At 31.8% G+C, this 17,980-nt stretch overlaps 1 protein-coding gene across 6 annotated transcripts in view; it reads right to left on the reverse strand.

The window, feature by feature from the left end:
* The window catches only part of LOC118200960 (lethal(2) giant larvae protein homolog 1-like), a 280,707-nt gene that overhangs the window by 1,226 nt on the left and 261,501 nt on the right, over nt 1-17,980 (reverse strand). For 2 of the 6 annotated variants that reach the window (XM_085815717.1, XM_085815715.1), the window contains exons 22-25: nt 7,128-7,322; nt 6,935-7,036; nt 4,810-4,868; nt 4,660-4,730 (exon numbers count right to left, since the gene is read on the reverse strand). In XM_085815717.1, coding sequence (XP_085671843.1) covers nt 4,660-4,730; nt 4,810-4,868; nt 6,935-7,036; nt 7,128-7,322 — 427 coding nt within the window. Of the gene's footprint in view, nt 1-4,659; nt 4,734-4,809; nt 4,869-6,934; nt 7,037-7,127; nt 7,323-17,980 lie in introns of all 6 variants that reach the window. The other 4 variants (XM_085815716.1, XM_085815714.1, XR_015040817.1 and 1 more) reach the window with 2 other exon arrangements.

Below are 17,980 nucleotides of genomic sequence, written 5' to 3' on the forward strand. Positions count from 1 at the left end.
AAAAGAGAAGTCAAGTTCAATAGAGGGGCAACTGTCTCTCGCCAATCCTTTGCTCTGCTGCGATTGAAGTTATGTAGCATGTATTTGTTATAATCTGGAACACTGTTTGTCAGTCTTATGCTAGGTTTGATGGTATGTGCAACGTTTTCTTAAATTTTTTTTTTTTTTTTTAAATCTGATACCCTAATTTATGTTGAATGGATACTGCAGTGAATCGTGAACTTTTCCTTGCAAAGTTAAATGCATTAATTGCGAGTAAACGAGAAGAAAATTGTTTTTATTTTTCAAACACATCTCTCCTCACCGGGATTGATTACTCCTTATGAAGTTATGTTTGACATTAAATGAAGAAAAGGCATAGCATTGTCTTACTTGCTTGGCGAACAAATTGCTAATATTGAAACCGAAGAACAACTCTTAAGAAATTGCTAATACTTTTCAAACCAAAGAACAGCTTGAAAAAATTGTTAATACTTTTGAAGAAAATTTGAGCAGTGGCCATACCAAAAACCATATTCCAAAGTAAAATATTGAGGAGGACCTGTAACCTATCACGTCTTCGTATCAAGCCCGGACTGAACAACATGAGTTAATTTCTATAAAAAGATCGGCCATGAAAGAGAATCTTCTACTGCAAGCAACCTAGATTTTACAAACAAATAAAAAAAAAAAAAAAAAAAAAAAAAAAAAAAAAAAAAAAAAAAGCAGCCTCTTGCTCAAATTGTCAATATTGTACGAATACAGTCAAAAGTCGTTAATTCGGACACCCATAATCCGCACCTCAAAGTTACAAACTTTCTGCGCATGCGTCGCGTTGACGCATGCGCGTAAGACTTTTACCGCTGCGAATTTGCGTGTGCGCGTGCGCAAAATACGTTTACGAATGCGCGTTTAATGTATAACGGACGGGATAAGCTAAGCTAAAATTATCTAATTATCTATTTCAGTTAATGTTGCAGATTGCGTTGTTCCTTAATCTTCGAATTGGATCCGGATTATTATTTTTTGCAGACTGTTAGAGCAATTTTATAAAAGTAAGCTTGAACTTTCGATTATGTCAAATAGAATTTCCGATATATATTTACTAATATGTAAAGGATATACAAAGCGAAAGTATCTTTCGGAGTCCATTAAACAAAAAATGGAATTGCTGCAAAAAATGGATAAAGGCATATTCTTTGTTTATCTAAACTTAAACGTTTGTTTATCTAAACTTTGTTTATCTTTAACGCCGCGGCGGCGTGCAATGAATTGGAAGTTGATTTATCAGCACTATCCTTATCTTGAGGGCAGATGTTTTTATTTTATTTGGCTTATAATTGCTTACTCAATGTAGTATTTCATCTCAATGTACTCCGTCTTTGATATGATTTAAATCAAATGCCTCGTCATTATAATTCGCTTCCGATAGCGAAGAAAGTGACAGAGTTTATTGAAAATGAATAAATTTCGATTGACAAATTAGTCGGTATTCTCGAGACAGCAATTATAGGACTTGAACAGCGAACCTTTGTAACTGAACAAGAAATTATGTCTGTTTATAGAATTAAAGAGAATGTATTATCACATAAAAAACGAGGCAACTGAAATAACTTACATTGAAAGAAATGTTTAATAAAGTAAACCAATAAATATTAAGCTTTTCTTTTGTCAATTTTGATACCCTTTAGATCATAATTGTTCTTTATTTCGTAAATTACGGTTTCATATTTTTACTTTTATAATTTCTGCATGCCATTTTACCAGATTTAAACTGATGATCTATAATCCGGAAAAATCGATAATCCGGAATCGCCGAAGTCCCGACGAGTCCGGATTAACGACTTTTGACTGTATAAGTCCCTGATGTCGACTGTGGTCGTACAGATGGCCGAAATGTGTTGGCAGTTGTTGGAATAGAAGGCTCCGACTTTTATAAACTAGCAAATAAAAATGGCAGTTTCAAGTAGCTTTATACTCATAATCAATTCGTAATTTGTAAAGAAAAGTTACTTTCCATAGATAAAATTTCTTCTTAAGTAACGTCGCTGAGAGAAGCAGCTGCAGCTAATTCGAGATGTAGAGGGCAAGGCTATACATGCTGTCACTACAAAAGGAAGTGTTCCACAACTAAATGCAGTTGTAAAAGCAAGGGACTCTTGTGCAATTCAAAATGTCATAAAAGTTTATGTTGTTGTAATAAATAAGATTTCAATCACATACTTCAGTTTTTTTTTTTTTTTTGTATTATTTTCTTTTCTCATTTAGAATGTTATTGTTTACATTCAAAAGTTTATTTACATGTGCTGTTACTTGTGTGTTAAGCTTTTTCATATTTTCACATATATGGTATAAATGCAAAAAAAAAAAAAAAAAAAAAAAAAAAAAAGAGCTCTTTATTGACTAAATTTAAAACTAAATGCTTAACATTTATCCAAGGACGACTGCTGTCATTATTAAGAAGCCAAGTAATATCGAGTAGCCCTTCTTGCATTAGAATCAAAAGCTACATGTCATGCAGTGAAAATGCCTCTATAGAGTTACAAATAACTCCTCTCAACAGGGATTGGTTACTCCTCTCAGCAAGACAGGTGAAAACATTACGTCACCTTTGAAGTTTTATGGCGCCTGAAATACGGAGAACAAAATACAAATCTCCGATGTATTCAATATTCACCATTAGTGCATGGTGAATGTCGACATTTGATGGTGTAAGTCAGAAATAAGGATATTTGGCAAATATTTTGGACATGCACCAAGCGACTATGCGAATGTTGACATTCAGCAGTGAATGTCGACATTCTCCAAATCTCTTTCACAGTAACATATATAAAAATTAGATTGAAAACTTTCTGATACAATAAAAGAAAAATGAAATTATGAATACAGCTAATCTAACTGCCATGGTAACTTAAATTGTGAACAATTTCAAAATGATATTTAACTAAATGTAAATGTTTACACAGGATGATTTAAAAAAAAAAAAAAAAAAAACTCTGAGTAGCATGAATGTCTTTATCAGGTCACTAGATTTATTGTCACTTGGCATATTTTCCTTTACTTCAAATATTTTGTTTTCTTATTTCCTTAAGCAATCATGTTATCATCTTAATGAATGAAAGATCATGAAAACAAAGCATTAAATAAGTACTTTTGAATTTACTGCACTAATGATTGTAGTTACCTTCTTTAAAAAAACCTACAAAATAAATGCTGTTAATTCTTTAAAAACCAAAGCCTTCACTCACCTGTATCTTAAAATACCAAACCGCCTAAAATGCTTTTCAAGAGTCACAGCTATTTCCTCCCCTGCCCATCCATTTGCCCACAAAGAAGAGTGAAGATTTTAAATGACATCCCTTATACTTTTAATAAATAAAGATCAACAACCACAAATAAATCTTTTTAGGCCAAGCTGTCTGCAATAGCCTGAAACAATGCATTTGGAGAAACTACAACTGCTACTGCATACCTTAGAGGAGGGAAGAAAACAACATCAGCATTTCAGACGCTTGGGGTGGTTGTGGTCAATTGAATGAAAGGCCATCTGGTCTTCAAAGAGTTAAATATAACTCTTCATTTCAAAATTCAGCAGATTCAAAATGCTGAACTGCTCAGAGGATTGATCATTCATCTAGGACATGCACTTCTAATACCAAAGCTTTTTTAAATGATTCCGTTTTTATAACAGTCTCTATTCCATGGTTGGAAAAAATATATAAATGTATAAAACCTAACTTTTATATGGCTTGCATAAAGCACAATGTCCAGTTAATAAAATGTTCATTATGCTTTAGTAAGTTAAGCAGAATATCTTCTGTATATTTATATGCAATATTTAATGAGATATTCACAATTAATTGTATCATAGCATCATTCACTTGCTCAGTGAAAAGTGGATCCAAGTGAAAAGTGATTGCTTTGAAAAGTGGATCCAGAGTCATTTAATTTGTCCCTTTATGTGAATTTTGCATATAAAGGTATGGACTTTCGTGTATTTCACTTGTGAAAGCTTAGTGAACAATTTACTTACCGGGATTTTGCTTTATACAACAGAATATAAACAGATAAATTTTGTACTTATAGAATCTTTCTTTGTTAACCTCAATGATGAAATTACCTTCACATGATTCTCTGCCTTATTTTGAGAAATACTGTAACTGCCAGGACATCAAATTAATGTTAAAAGAAAATGATTATAGCTATCTTTTCAAAAATCTTTTCTATAATAACTATATTTATCAAATTAAACAGAAATGGAATTATTTCTTTATACAAGTAAAAATTTCAACAACTGTTAAACAGCATGCAGCTTTTATTAATCTAACTTTGGCTTACTTTATTATATTCTAAATGCTAATTTATAATACTAAACTAGTCCAATTATAATACAGCCATATATATATGAACTTGTTTTTTTGAAAAGAACTAGAACATAAGATGGCCTTACGAGTTTAATGTATAAATGAATGCAACAAGACAGATAACAGATACAACCTTATTTTTTCAGTTAGAAAGAGCATAAATGCCCTTCTTTGAATGCAATAATTAACAGATAAGTGATAAAATATTTTTTGATCAGCTTTTAAAAAGGCATTTTAAGGATAAAAAACAATGTCTTATATTCAAGCTTTTTTTTTTTTTTGGTAAACTTATGACAAATACATAGTTTTTTAATACCTGTTGCTGCTGAACATCACCATTTAAGCTAACAGCATTATCTTGCACTTCTGCAGCAATATTTTCATGAACTTCTGAAATTATATTTAAAAAATGTAATCCTAATAAGGATAAATCAGTTATTTGATAGAAATAGTTTAAAATACACACCAGCTTCTATTTCCACCAACTGGAAAGAGGCTCGATCTCTTGACACCATTGGAGAGAATCTAAATAGTTAAGCATAGAAAGAAATATAAATAAAACTGAGGTATAATTAAATAGACACCCACCGATTTTCTTATATTCATAAATAATCTCCAAGATATACTAGATTTAAACACAAGAATTTAGAACCTGAAATGCAAACTTGCATTTTTTCCACTTTTATGAAAACTGCACACTATGTATTTCTAAAGTCACTGCAATTTTAATTATTACTATGGAGGTCATTCTAAAATGTTTGAGATACGTGCAAATGATAAGTGGCAGTAAAAAAATTAATGGTTAGATTTGAAAACAATAACTGTTAGCCTAGCAGACGATTTTTTATTGGCCAATTGCATGTAGTTTAGCATAGAATAAATTTTAGGCAGAAGAAAAAATGGAGTTGATGCGAGAGCATTATCATAACATGATTTTAAAGTGGGAATAAATCAAGAAGAATGCATTCAACATCTATGATTAACATTTAGAAATGCAGGTCCATCTCATGCTACTGTATTCAAATGGTTTACAGAATTACAAAGACGTCGCAACTCTCCTCAGGATAAAGAACACACAGGAAGGTGGTTGTCAGCAGTAATACCGATAATATATCTGCTGTAAAGAAAAAGTTAATCGTTGATAATTGCTGTACCTACCAAATGATACAGGTGACAGACCTGGTGTCTAACATAGGTCAGCAGGCATGCGTCCTGCGTGCCTGCTTACAAATTAACAATTAATTTACAAATTAAACTGCTTTGATTAACAAACTCATCAAATTAAAATTTCTCCAGTTTTCTACATTAAAAACATAAAAATCAGCTATTTTTTATTAAACAATATCCAGTAGCTATGTCACTTTTTTAAAATATTTTTTCCTTAATTTGCTTTACAATAAAAAATTCATGGTTTTCTCTAAATTAAGATGTCAGTTTATAATACTTTAATATCAAGAGTTTTTATACCATTTTGCGCACTACATATTTTAAATACATACCTTATTATATGACTATTTGATCCAGCTTTGAAACTAACAAACAGACTGACTGCAAGACAATTCAAAAGTTTTCCCAATAAAATCACATAAAAATAGTTTAAAAAGTCCTCCATGAACATATCCCTTCCCTTAAGAAAACAGCCTTCATATGCTTTAAAAAACAGCCTTCATATGCCATAAATGGTTAAACAAAAAACAACTTCATAAGCATTAAAGTTTTGCCTTGAAATGTATTATAAAAAAGTGCTTTATCTGCATCATTTCCCCCCTTAAATATTACAAGCTTTGACAAGCCACAGCTCTTTCTATGCTGCAAACTGCAATTTTTAAATCCATCACAAACAAAAAAAGGAAAAAGAGTAAATATGATGAATACTAAATGATACTTTCATGTCAAAATAGAAATAATTTTAAGATTGAAGATAAATCTGTTTTAATATTGAATCAATTTAAACTTTTTGATTTCAACTCTATACAACACAAATACAGGGTAGTCTAACATTTAAGACAAACTAATATTGTTAAAAGCATTTTATGAATAAGAAAAACTTGTTTATAAGGCGACCTCATATACACAAGCTTGATATTTTGAAGAGGTTTTGCATGTGAAATAAACAAACAAGAAATTTGCTTTAAGGTAAACTAGCACAGATATTAATTTAGCATAAACCTAAACTGGTATGTTTGCCTTAAGTGTAAAGGTTAAGGGATAAGTGATGAATCTTTAAGAGAAGTATGGTCTACTAAAATCCATTTTAAGGGGAAAATGTTGCCTTATAAAAGTGCCCAGTATGAAAATTTAGTTTTTTTTTTTGGACATAAATATGTAGAAATATTTTCTTACTCTTATGAAAAAAGGATAAGTATACCTTGCTTGTTCCGCAAGGTCTTCAATGTATTTCTGTAAGGTCTTCAATATATATATTTTTTTTGATAATTGATTTTTCATTAAGAGAAATATGGGATCCATTTTAAGAGGAAATATTGCCTTATAAAAGTGCCAATATGGAAATTTAGTTTTTTTTTTTTGGGGGGGGGGTCATAAATATGCAGAAATATTTTCTTACTCTCATAAAGAAAGGACAAGTATACCTTGCTTGTTCCGTAAGGTCTTCAATATCATTTAATTCATTCTGCATCTGAGGATCTATGCTTTCTGCTAGACTTGAATCATCAACCAAGTCAAGTTTTGAACTGATAATAATTTAATGAAAAGAAAATAAATAATTTTACATTTCATGTAAATAGCTTTAAACTGAAAATCATAACGTGCTTTAAGACTTACTTTTTAAGGCAAATATTCGGCATCAAAACTATTTTATCCAAAGAACTGATGGCATCCATGGCATTTACAGGAATTTCAATCTGACAGACTGGTTTTCCTGTTGTTGAAGTTGATAAAGAGATAATTTCAAATTCTGATGGAAAAATCAAGCAGACCATCAGTCCATTCTGAGCAAAAACTGTTTTAGAAAATATGCTGGAAAGAAAAGATTAGTTTGAGTAAAGAATAATGTAGAACGCCTTTAGCTCATAGGAAACCCTGAGTTGTCGTTAACTATTGTCATGTTATATAAATACAATTATGGCAGTAAACAATAAAGTAGTGCGCGTTTCATCTATCATCTATCTATCATTTGCTATGGTCATGAATCAATCTATCATTTGCTATGGTCATGAAATATATACATTGGGTGGCCCTAGATAAACTGACCCAAACATGGAAGACTGCACTTGTTTTGGGTTCAGTATCTTGGGCCCAATATAATTGTGGCAATAGATACTTTGCTAGATAGCTAATGTATCATATAGCTACAAATGCCAGATATAGTTGCCTCCTTCTTCTAAGTGCCTAGTAATGATCTTCCAATAGTTGCGATAAATTGATTGCCTGATGTCACAAATTTCAGTAAAAATGTTCTCTTTCGGTTACTAGATTGTGTATATGCCTGTAACTATCTCCTTCCCATAGGTACCTGGCAATGATACTCCATACCTGTGAATGATGTGATAAGCTGGGTGTGGCTGACATAATCACCTGCAATGATTGCGTTCTTTTTCAGTAGCTGAATTACATAAATTACATCTTAACATACTTTTCCTTTCAAGATACCTCATAAGGGGGGTGGAAACCACTTGAATGCTTTCAGATTTTACATTACGCCCAAAGGGGTGTTTTTTTTAACATTTTGTGAGTTACCCTTATTTATTAAATATCATGTTCTTCACACTTAAACAATAAAATTCAGTTCAACAGCAATATCACAAAATAAATTTTAAAATAAGCATATCTTTAGAATTTCCGATACACAGTCTTGCCTGCTGGAGATAATTTTTTTTTTTTTTTTTTTTTTAACATACAGTGTTGCCATTGCTCGCTTTGAAATCACTGAGTTTGTTAATCCAATATTCGTTAAAGTTTTACAAATTATGAAATAGATAATAAAATAAATTCCAAATTTGGGTTTCTAGATGCCCATATTTGGGTGGAATTTAACGGCTCTAGATACCAATGTTTTATCACAATGTGAGAAATATTCAAACATTTATGCAGATTCTTCATTATTTAATTTTATTTAAATATAATACAGGGTTCTAATATTTGGTGGCAACAATTTGAAAAGTGAATCAATGCAAACTGCCAAAACAAATTTAATAGTTCTTCTGGGCCAATTTACTTTGGGCTAAAAAAAAAGAGAAAGAAAGATTACAATATAAAGAACTCAAATAACACAATTCTTTGGAGTTATGCAATTTTCAAAGAGGTACAGCTATAGTTGCTACAGATTGTTTGAAAGTGTAATAAAAACTATCCTCCTTAAAACAATGATGAATGCAAATTGGTACAGAAACAATAATATAGTTTTTATCAATTGATTGAGAGAGCATGATTATTTCTTCACAATGTGACAACTTGCCCGTGGCTTAAATTTTGTCAAGATTAAATAAATTTCAGTTTTTTTTTTTAAAATCAGAATTCCAGTAGAAGGCTTTTATGAAATGGGATTTGACGTTTCTTTGCTATAAAAACTGAACTGTAGTAGTAAAAGTAGTATAAGTAGAAAATTCTATCTTGGGCATCTTTTTAACAGTTAACAAGGTATATACATCAAGATCTATACAAAAAGATCATATGACAGAAAACATACCTAATTTTCCAGAAGTGTTATAAATTGTACAGCCTTGGAATGAAAATCAGAATGCCCTTTCTTCAGAAAACATATTTACTAAATTAATATCATATAAACACTTCACTATTACACAAAAATGTATGTGAATTCCTACTTTAATAGTCCTCATTTGTTTTAAGCTGAGCTATAAGATTTAGTTTCAGTTATGAAAAATTCTTTTGTTGTGTTGTGACTATCTAACTTGTCTCAGAGTAACATCAGATTAAGTCCAAGAATTTCATTGTAGCCAAGAGTGCAAGGTTGCACTTGTCACTAGCTTAGATGTCTGGTACCTTATAAGTGACTGTATGAATATGCCTAATCCCATTATAGTTTTGAAAGACAATCCTCCGACGGTTGATCTCAGGGTTTTTCACCCGTCTTACCCTACTACCAATCTTTTGTGAGAACTTTTGTCTCAACATTATTTTAACTGCTTGCCTACTTATCTTGTTATCTCGGATTGGTATATATTGCAGTTAATTATTATCCTGAGAAAACTCGGGCGCAGCAGAATTTGTCAGTACAATTTGTTTTATCACGATTTTATTCAGTCTGGAGGAAATGAAAGGAAATATTTAGCTTTGATTGACAGTTTGCCAAGTTTTGTTGGTTTCACAGTTCTTTTGGCGGGACTGGTCACGTGTTTCCCTATTGTATAGTATACGTCAGCTTGTGGATTAGTAATTTATAAAGAAGGATAGTTGTGTTGAAAAAAGTAAAATTATGGGGATAATGCAAGATAGCAAAAGAAATGATTTTTCAGATATTGATTAAGAAGAGGAAGACATTTTCCTGCTACTGGAAAAAAAAAAAAAAATCAAATCCAACGAGACAGTGTACTTTGTCCTCCCGTAAAAGAGATTCCAGAGGTGAGCCACAAAGAAAAAGACCAGATATCAGTGTACATAACATCAGGTATCACTTTGTGTTGTCCCTTGTTTCAAAAACTGTCATACAAGGACTAGTATTTAACTTTTTTTCATTTGCCCAAGATAACTAGGGATAGTGAACTAATATTAAAGTAAATGCTTTTACACCTGTAAAAAATTAAAAATTCAACTTTAAAACTACATATTTTGTTTTGTTTCATTGTATTTAATAAAAAAATAAAAAAATGTGATGATTTTTTGCAATTTTTTTCAATATGCTGTAAAGAAAATATTCACAAACATTAGTGCCTCTGAAATTTGAACCCAAACTTAAGGCTATGGCAGCCAGCTTTTTTCTTTATTATTTAAGATTTTATTTATTTATCATATATTATTTATTTATTTTTATATTTTTACTGCCTTTGTAAGAGCTCTGGGATGCTTAGTTTTAGAAACTAAACACCATTCCAAAAAACACACGGCAGCTGCAACCAGTTTCTACAAAGATCACATTCTTACAGGAATATGACTAGCAAGGTCTCTAAACCTTGTAATTAAGACTCAATCCAACCAATGAAAAAAAATCAACATCACCACAATTAACATCAACCATATTTTACATATTTAGATGATTACAAACACAGAGTGATGAGTTGCCAGATATTTGAAGCAAGAAAGCAACCATTTCTAGCATAGCATATGCAAGGATATCACACACTGAATATCTTTTGATACTACAAGTATATTTTGCCTGCTTTACATTACATATCAACAATACATGATAATTCAGTGTGCCCCATGAGCAAAACACTCGTTACAATTTACTTAAACGGTAAAATACAGTACAATATATTATCTTATTGACGAAAACAATAATATCAAATAATAATAATAATAAAAAGCACTTTTCAATACTTTAAATTAGGATATATTTTAATTAACATATTATAAACAGAAACATATAAAATACAGCATCCTAACTGATATAAATATACTGTAAGTGTAAGATAGATTCATTTCTATTAAGAGACAGCACAGAACAATTAAATTTTAAGTACAGTTTAAGAAACTATAAAATAAATCAATGCATTTACAAGAATACAAAAGTATATTTTTAACTGATATTATTGCAGATAGTACCCAAAATATATTAAAATTTAATAAACTAGTAGACACATTTTAAAGCCTACATTTGTAATACTTCTGTCACATGCTATCATCCGTTAAAAAACTGATTTTAAAAAAGTTTCGATATTTATCATATTTAAGTAACATTACTTAGTAATCAATTATATTTTCATAATGAAATGTGATAACATGACACTTTTTAATAACAAATCACAAAACCACTAATATAATGTACATATATCATGCATCTTTTAGAATTAAACATAAATGTAGCATACACACTTGTGTGCAAAATTAAGAGAATTTGCAAATTATGTCTATTTTTACGACAAGTATTGAACCATTCCATAGGTACTAATTATGCTGCTGTAGAGTAACGCACATATTCAGTCTCAAATATGTAAGCATACATGTGTGTATCTGTGGAGCTGTGATTGTAGAGGGAATATAAGCATATAAGGGGTTTTGGTAATTTGTGTGCTCGTATTCCATCATGACCTTCATTGCGTTTCTCACAAGTGTTGGCTACATTTTATAAGTTACCAGGTAAAATGAGTGGCCATGAACTTATGGGTGATAGAATGAGATGGAGAATTGTTGGTAGATTTGTCAGTTTGCCTGCTTAAACAATAATTGCTAAGCTCATGAAGGCTATATGATTTAGGGAGATGCTTCCATGAAGTACTTTTGAAGAAAAACAAGATTTATTCTTATTACACAAGGTAAAAACCACAAAAACTTCGTATAGCTAAGCCATTTGCAAGAACACCGCAAAAAGCACTGTGCACTGCACTGAGCAATTTTATTTACTCAGGTATTTAAATGAAAGAATGACCAAGTAGTCATTATTTTCAACCCTGATTGGCTACTTCATTCCTCTGACACTATTCCATAAGGCTTTCACTTGTGAGGATTCTTGAATGTCATCAAATGCACTGTTTCTAAAAGGCCAATAGGCAGACTAACTGAATATGTGAGGAATATTTCATAAGATGTATTGAATTCTGACGAAAATAATTATTATTTTAGAAAGAAAATTTTTGATCCCCAAACTGTCTTTCTAATTTTTCAAATTACATTAAGTTGATATACAAATTACATTATATTATGTTTCCAAAGAATTTATTATGCACATGGCCTGGCAAATTGATAATTCTCAGAGATGGTACCTTTTTTTGTGACACGTAATCTTTAATTTATTTTTCAATTTAAAACTATGCATTGCTGAATTCAGTAAACAATTTAAGAGCAATATACTACACAAAATGATTCTGAAATACTTGACAAAAAGGCAAATGTAGCTAAACGAGACAACAATAAGTAAATTTTGTAATGGAATCTGTATGTGAAAATGGCACATTTCACTACTGTCACACAAGAAAGATAAGTAAAGTCAAACAAACATTTCAATTATTAAGTTTTACAAGCATTTAAAAGTGTGACCACCAAAAGTAAAACAAGGTGGCCAAAATAAAGCTGTCCCAGAAAAGTGTTTTCAGAATTTCATGAAAACATACTATAAATAGCAAAGATAACAGTAGAAAGTGGAACAGACCCACCTGGGTATAAGAGAAGCATGCACAGACACAACAATACCAATTTTTTGAATGAGAGGTGCTGACATGCTTAGTGATCAGTTGAATACAACACAAAATAGAGCTAATGACAAAGCAGTGCATGTTAATTTAATGAGTGTTATGTGAAGCCCAATTTAAGGAAAATGTGAAAAACTGTTAGCACAAGAGTTTAAGAATGAAAACCTGTTGGGAAAACCAACAGCAAAATATGCAATACAAAACTTGGTGGAGAAATGTCGTGAAACAGGGTCTGCAGAAAATAAAAACTGTAACTATTCAAAAATAATTCACACACAAGAAAACACTGCTCAAGTGAATGATAGCCTGCAGTCTCAACACTGGTTAGCAGTACAAGTGGGAATTAAGAGATCATGATATCAGATCATTATCAGTTAGGAACAGCATCTTTATCTTTTACCTACCAAATTTTTAGTTACTCAAGAGTTAAAGCGTCCTGACAAACCTGAAAGTATTCAGTTCTGCTGGCGGTTTCTGAATAAAGTGGAATCGGAACTTTTGGATCCTCAGTTTTTAATTTCTTCAGATGAGGTTTGGTTCAGCCTGTTTGGGAATGTGAAGTCACAGAACATGCAGCATTATTCACCAGCTAATTCTCATCAGTATGACCAAAATATATTACATAATTTTACAATAGGTGTTAGGTGTACTATGTTTGATTTCTACATCATAACATAATTATTTCACCAAAATGCTCAGAATCAGTTTAATCCATTTGTGGGAATGACACTATGGATAGTTTTGGCAAGACGAAGCAATAGCACACACTATAATTCAAATTTTGTCACAAGTTTATGAGGTGTTCGATAAGGCAAGGATAGTCAGCAAAAGCACTGAGATCTCTCTGACCACCATGAATGCTTGATCCTGCTCCCTACAATTTTTACCTACCAGACAAGGCCAAGCGTACTAAAATAATTCTCAAACACTGGAAGAGCTACATCAGAACATCAGAACACTGAAAATGTTAATGCTGCCATCCCTCAAGCACAGCAGCTATGTACACTGCTTAAAAAAAAAGGGGGGGGGGCAGTTCTATACCTCCCATTCTACTGGGCCGATTGACAAAATTCAAATTGCATTTTTCATGTCTTGAAAGCGCGACTCAGGATATATATTAGATTTATATATAGCACTATTCTAACATAGGTATTTTGACACAAACTCGGACTTTTCCTGAAAAAACATACCATTTCTTTTTCATATTTTGATTCTATGACTCGAATTACGCCAGAATGCCAAACTTTGTAAAAATCGTATGAGTAGTTTTTAAAATATTAGCTCCTCAATTGCTAATTGAATTTTGCAAATATTTATTAATATCTCTTATACTTTTTTGATTTTTTCTTTCACATTTCGAAATTTAGGTTCATTCCAAATAAAATTTACCCATTTTTTGTGATTTATTTTCAAAATTTCTATTTTTAAATAACTTTTATAAATTTTTCGAAAAAAATTTTGAATTATAACCTATAAAATTTTTACCATCATTTTATACCATATTCAAAATTTTCTAAGCTATACATGAATTTACATATTTTCGCGTTTTGAAATTTCACATCTTTTTTTTGAGTGATAATAACACCAAATGTGGTTTATGGATTTTTGTTACAATGAATTGCCACAACTATTTTTAACGTTAAATTTCAAATAAATTTTTACGTAGAATTAATTATATGAAATTTTTTCCGTCAATGATGCGTAATAAATATTTATTAATACTATGTGAAAAATCGTTATTTTTTAAATTATAGATGATATTATTCAAATTTTAACCTTTTTTAAAATTTCTTTCTTTCTTCCTTTTTTAAAAAAATATTTGTAAGAGTAAATTTTTATCTTCGGCGTTTATCGTCTGCTACTTTACTTAATCTTCGTTTAAATCAAATTATCTAAAACTGAGAACTTTCATTTGGTGTTTATTTGAATTTTATGGAAATATTTTATGACATTAACTGCATAATTTATTTCTAAACAAGCTGTTGCTTATGAAGTGGCTGAAAGAACGGCTGACACTATCATCCATATTTTTAAAGCACAGTATATTTTTATAGAAACATAAGATTTAGAATAATCATTTTTATAAAAGTCAAATTATGATATAAACATACAACCCTCTAGAGACCGAATTAATGGAAGTTCGATGGTTATGTAGAAATGATTTGCAGCTATTTAATGGCTAGATAAGTCAGCAGGTTCTGTGGACAAGTAAGAATAATTATATAAATGACACTCAACATTCTGGATTCAATTACCAACAAGGGTACGATGTTTATTAAATGAATTTAAGAAGTTTTCAAACATAAAAAATCGACTAATTTTTTATCCTAAAATGTATTTTTCTGCGTAATGTATTTTCATTATATCCTTAAAATTCTAATTTAGAATGTAATTGTCAAGAACTGAATTCTAATCATCAGTAATATAATAAGTAATTATTATGGTTATTAATAAATCCTTCTTATAAAGTAATTGGAAATATTTCAAAAAACTTTCCGTCTAAATGCAAATATTTCTAATTTCATATTAATCAAGATTGCACAAGATATTATTTATTTGCACTTCAACTCTTACCGTCAGCTCTAGTATAAGTTACAAATCAATTATATTTACCATTTTTGACGGCATATAAGATGCACCCTTATTTAGACGGCCACACACAAGGAAAAAAAGTTTCAATAGCGTGGTTTCTTTTAGTTCTCACGTTTCGTAAAAGCCAAATAAACAATTATTGAATGCAAATACCTTCACATATAAGATGCAGGTAATTTTTTTAAGACCAAATTTAGGAAAAATAGTGCATCTTATATGCCATGAAATACGGTAATTAAGGAATGACCACCTAAGTTTAGAAACAGCATAACATAACATCAATTCAATTATTGGCGCCGTATCTTTCATGTTACTCCCGATTGGCTGATTTTTAATGAGTATTCGGGTTTTGCTAGTAACTTTACTTGGAAATCATGCTTAAACTAGGTTAGTTGGTTACTTGAACATAGAAAGAACATGGAAGCTATTTGGTTAAGATGCTTTCCCAGAGGACCTTTGTAAAAAGAACCTAGAAAACTACGAAAACCTACCATGCAGCCTGGGTTAGACTTCGCAACAAACAATTAGTATTTAACAATCTCCAAATGCTAGGCAACTGGTGAGGCTCCAATTAAATTTCCAATTCAATATTTTATTTGTAAATATTTAAAATATTGTTGTATTCTTAGACACAAAAAGTAGAATTTAAGTTTTGTTAACTCGTTAGTAAACTACCAAGCCGTAGTGCAAATGAATATTCAATTTTTTTTTTGCAATAATTGTATTCACTTAATATTCTTGGAATATGAGCTAAAGAAGGAATGTTCTCGGAAGATTAAAGAAGTGTTTACATCCAGTGATATTAGGTTTGTCTTACAAGCTCAGGTATCAAAACAATTCTGCAATTGCCTGAATAGTTGACTAGTAAATAGCTGTGAATTAAGCAGATGACTTTTAATCTTATGTTATTCAGTCAGAACTACTTTTGATAGGCCTCTTTCAGCAGCAATTATATCCTGCTATTACAGGCATCTCAAATAACCCTGGTTAAGGGAGACATAACATACAGTGCTTCGCAGGACAAGGACTTGACAAGGGACTGCAGGAAGATAGTGTAGATGTGGCCCAGGTCAGTGTAAATGAAAATGTCATACTTTGAAACTTCAAAATTGGCTGGAAGAAGTTAAGATTATTTATGGGGGATTCCGATAAATGCGGGTTGCATAGGTCCTTAAATTGATGTCAATTTCTAGGAGCTCGTACTTAAAAATGTCTGAATAATTTACCTCCACGTTGGTGATAGCTTTCTTGAAAAAATTATTATTTAATTTATTGATGAATAACGCCAGATTTGGAGTTTATGGTCTCTGTGTAGCTGTTCATTGTGAACAAACGAGGGGGCTCCTGTGATTTTTCGTATGTAGTTGTTTTGGAAAACCTGCAATTTATTTAATACGGAGGGGGGGGGGAACAGAGTACCATGCAGGGGAGGCATATGTAAGGATGAGTCTTAATATTGATGCATAAATGTGCTTCTTGCGAGCAAGATCCAGTGGTCAGGAGGCGTCAAGAAAGTTTTGGAGCTTCCTATGGCTTTGCCGATGGTCGTGGAAATGTGAGGACCCTATGTAAGCGAGCCGTTAAAACGAACTTTCACGTATGCAGCCTCTCTGACTTTGGGCACTGTTTCATTAAAGAGGGTCAGATCTGCATCAATGTTTTTTTTCTTCTGTGCCGTCCTATCAGTAATAATTTGGATTTTGTGGCATTAACGGACATCTTCCATTTGCGACACCATTCCTCTATCTCGTGTGTGTGGTTTTGTATTCTGATCATGGCATGTCGTGGATTACATGAACTAGAAAGAATGGTGGTGTCGTCCACGTAGCAGGCAGTGATGCAATTTGTATTTTCAATCATAGGGAAGTTCTTAACATATATAAGATATAGAATAGGCCCAAGGATGCTTCCCTGGGGGACGCAGGCTTTAATTAATGTGTTTTTAAAATAAACATCGTCCTGCCTGACATAGAAGGATCGATCACTTAGAAAGGAGTGAAGAATCAAAATCGTTTACCTGGGGAGATCGAGGGAAGCAAGCTTGTAGATAAGTCCATTATGCCAGACGTGGTCAAAGGCTTTTGCCACGTCCAGCATAAGGAAAGCAGTTGTCTGATGTTTATGAATAACTGCGCTTAAAAATTCAACAATTCTGACAAACTGCATGGTGGTAGACAACCCTTTACAGAAACCAAACTGCTGGTTTGGAAGCGTGTTTAGGGCTGGCTGTTGTCTTCTGCAAATAATCCTCTCTAGGATCTTTCCCAGTGCAGGAAGCAAGCTGATTGGGCGAAACCCATCCACTCTTGTATTATCTCTTCCAGGTTTGGGAATTAAGATGACAACTGCTTATTTCCACTCAGCTGGGAAATAGCATAGGTACAGGCAGACGTTGTAAATGCTACAGAGTTTGTTAATGATATTACCAGGCAGATGTTTAATAATTGAATTAGAGATTTTGTCCTTCCCAGGTGCTTTTCTGTTATGAAGTTTAGCTATAATAGAGCTAACTTCTGTGGGAGAGGTAAAAACAGGGAGATTTTTGACACTGGGCTGGTTAATCCAATTATCGACAAACATGTTAATGTGATTAATGAAATTTCGGTCTAAAGGGGTCTCATTTGGAGTGAACTGCTTCATGAAGTGGGTGACAAAGGCTTTTGCTTTGTCTTCGTTGCTGTATTTGAATCCAGTGTCCTCCTGTAGAGGTTTGTTGCTTGTTTTTGTTGACTTCATTAAACGGAGGGACTTCCAGAATTCTCTGTCTTCCACATTTAATTT

The sequence above is a fragment of the Stegodyphus dumicola genome, chromosome 4 (assembly GCF_044657685.1).
Source record: "Stegodyphus dumicola isolate Sdum_Otavi_A_Nest chromosome 4, ASM4465768v1".
In the NCBI taxonomy this organism is placed as follows: Eukaryota; Metazoa; Arthropoda; class Arachnida; order Araneae; family Eresidae; genus Stegodyphus; species Stegodyphus dumicola.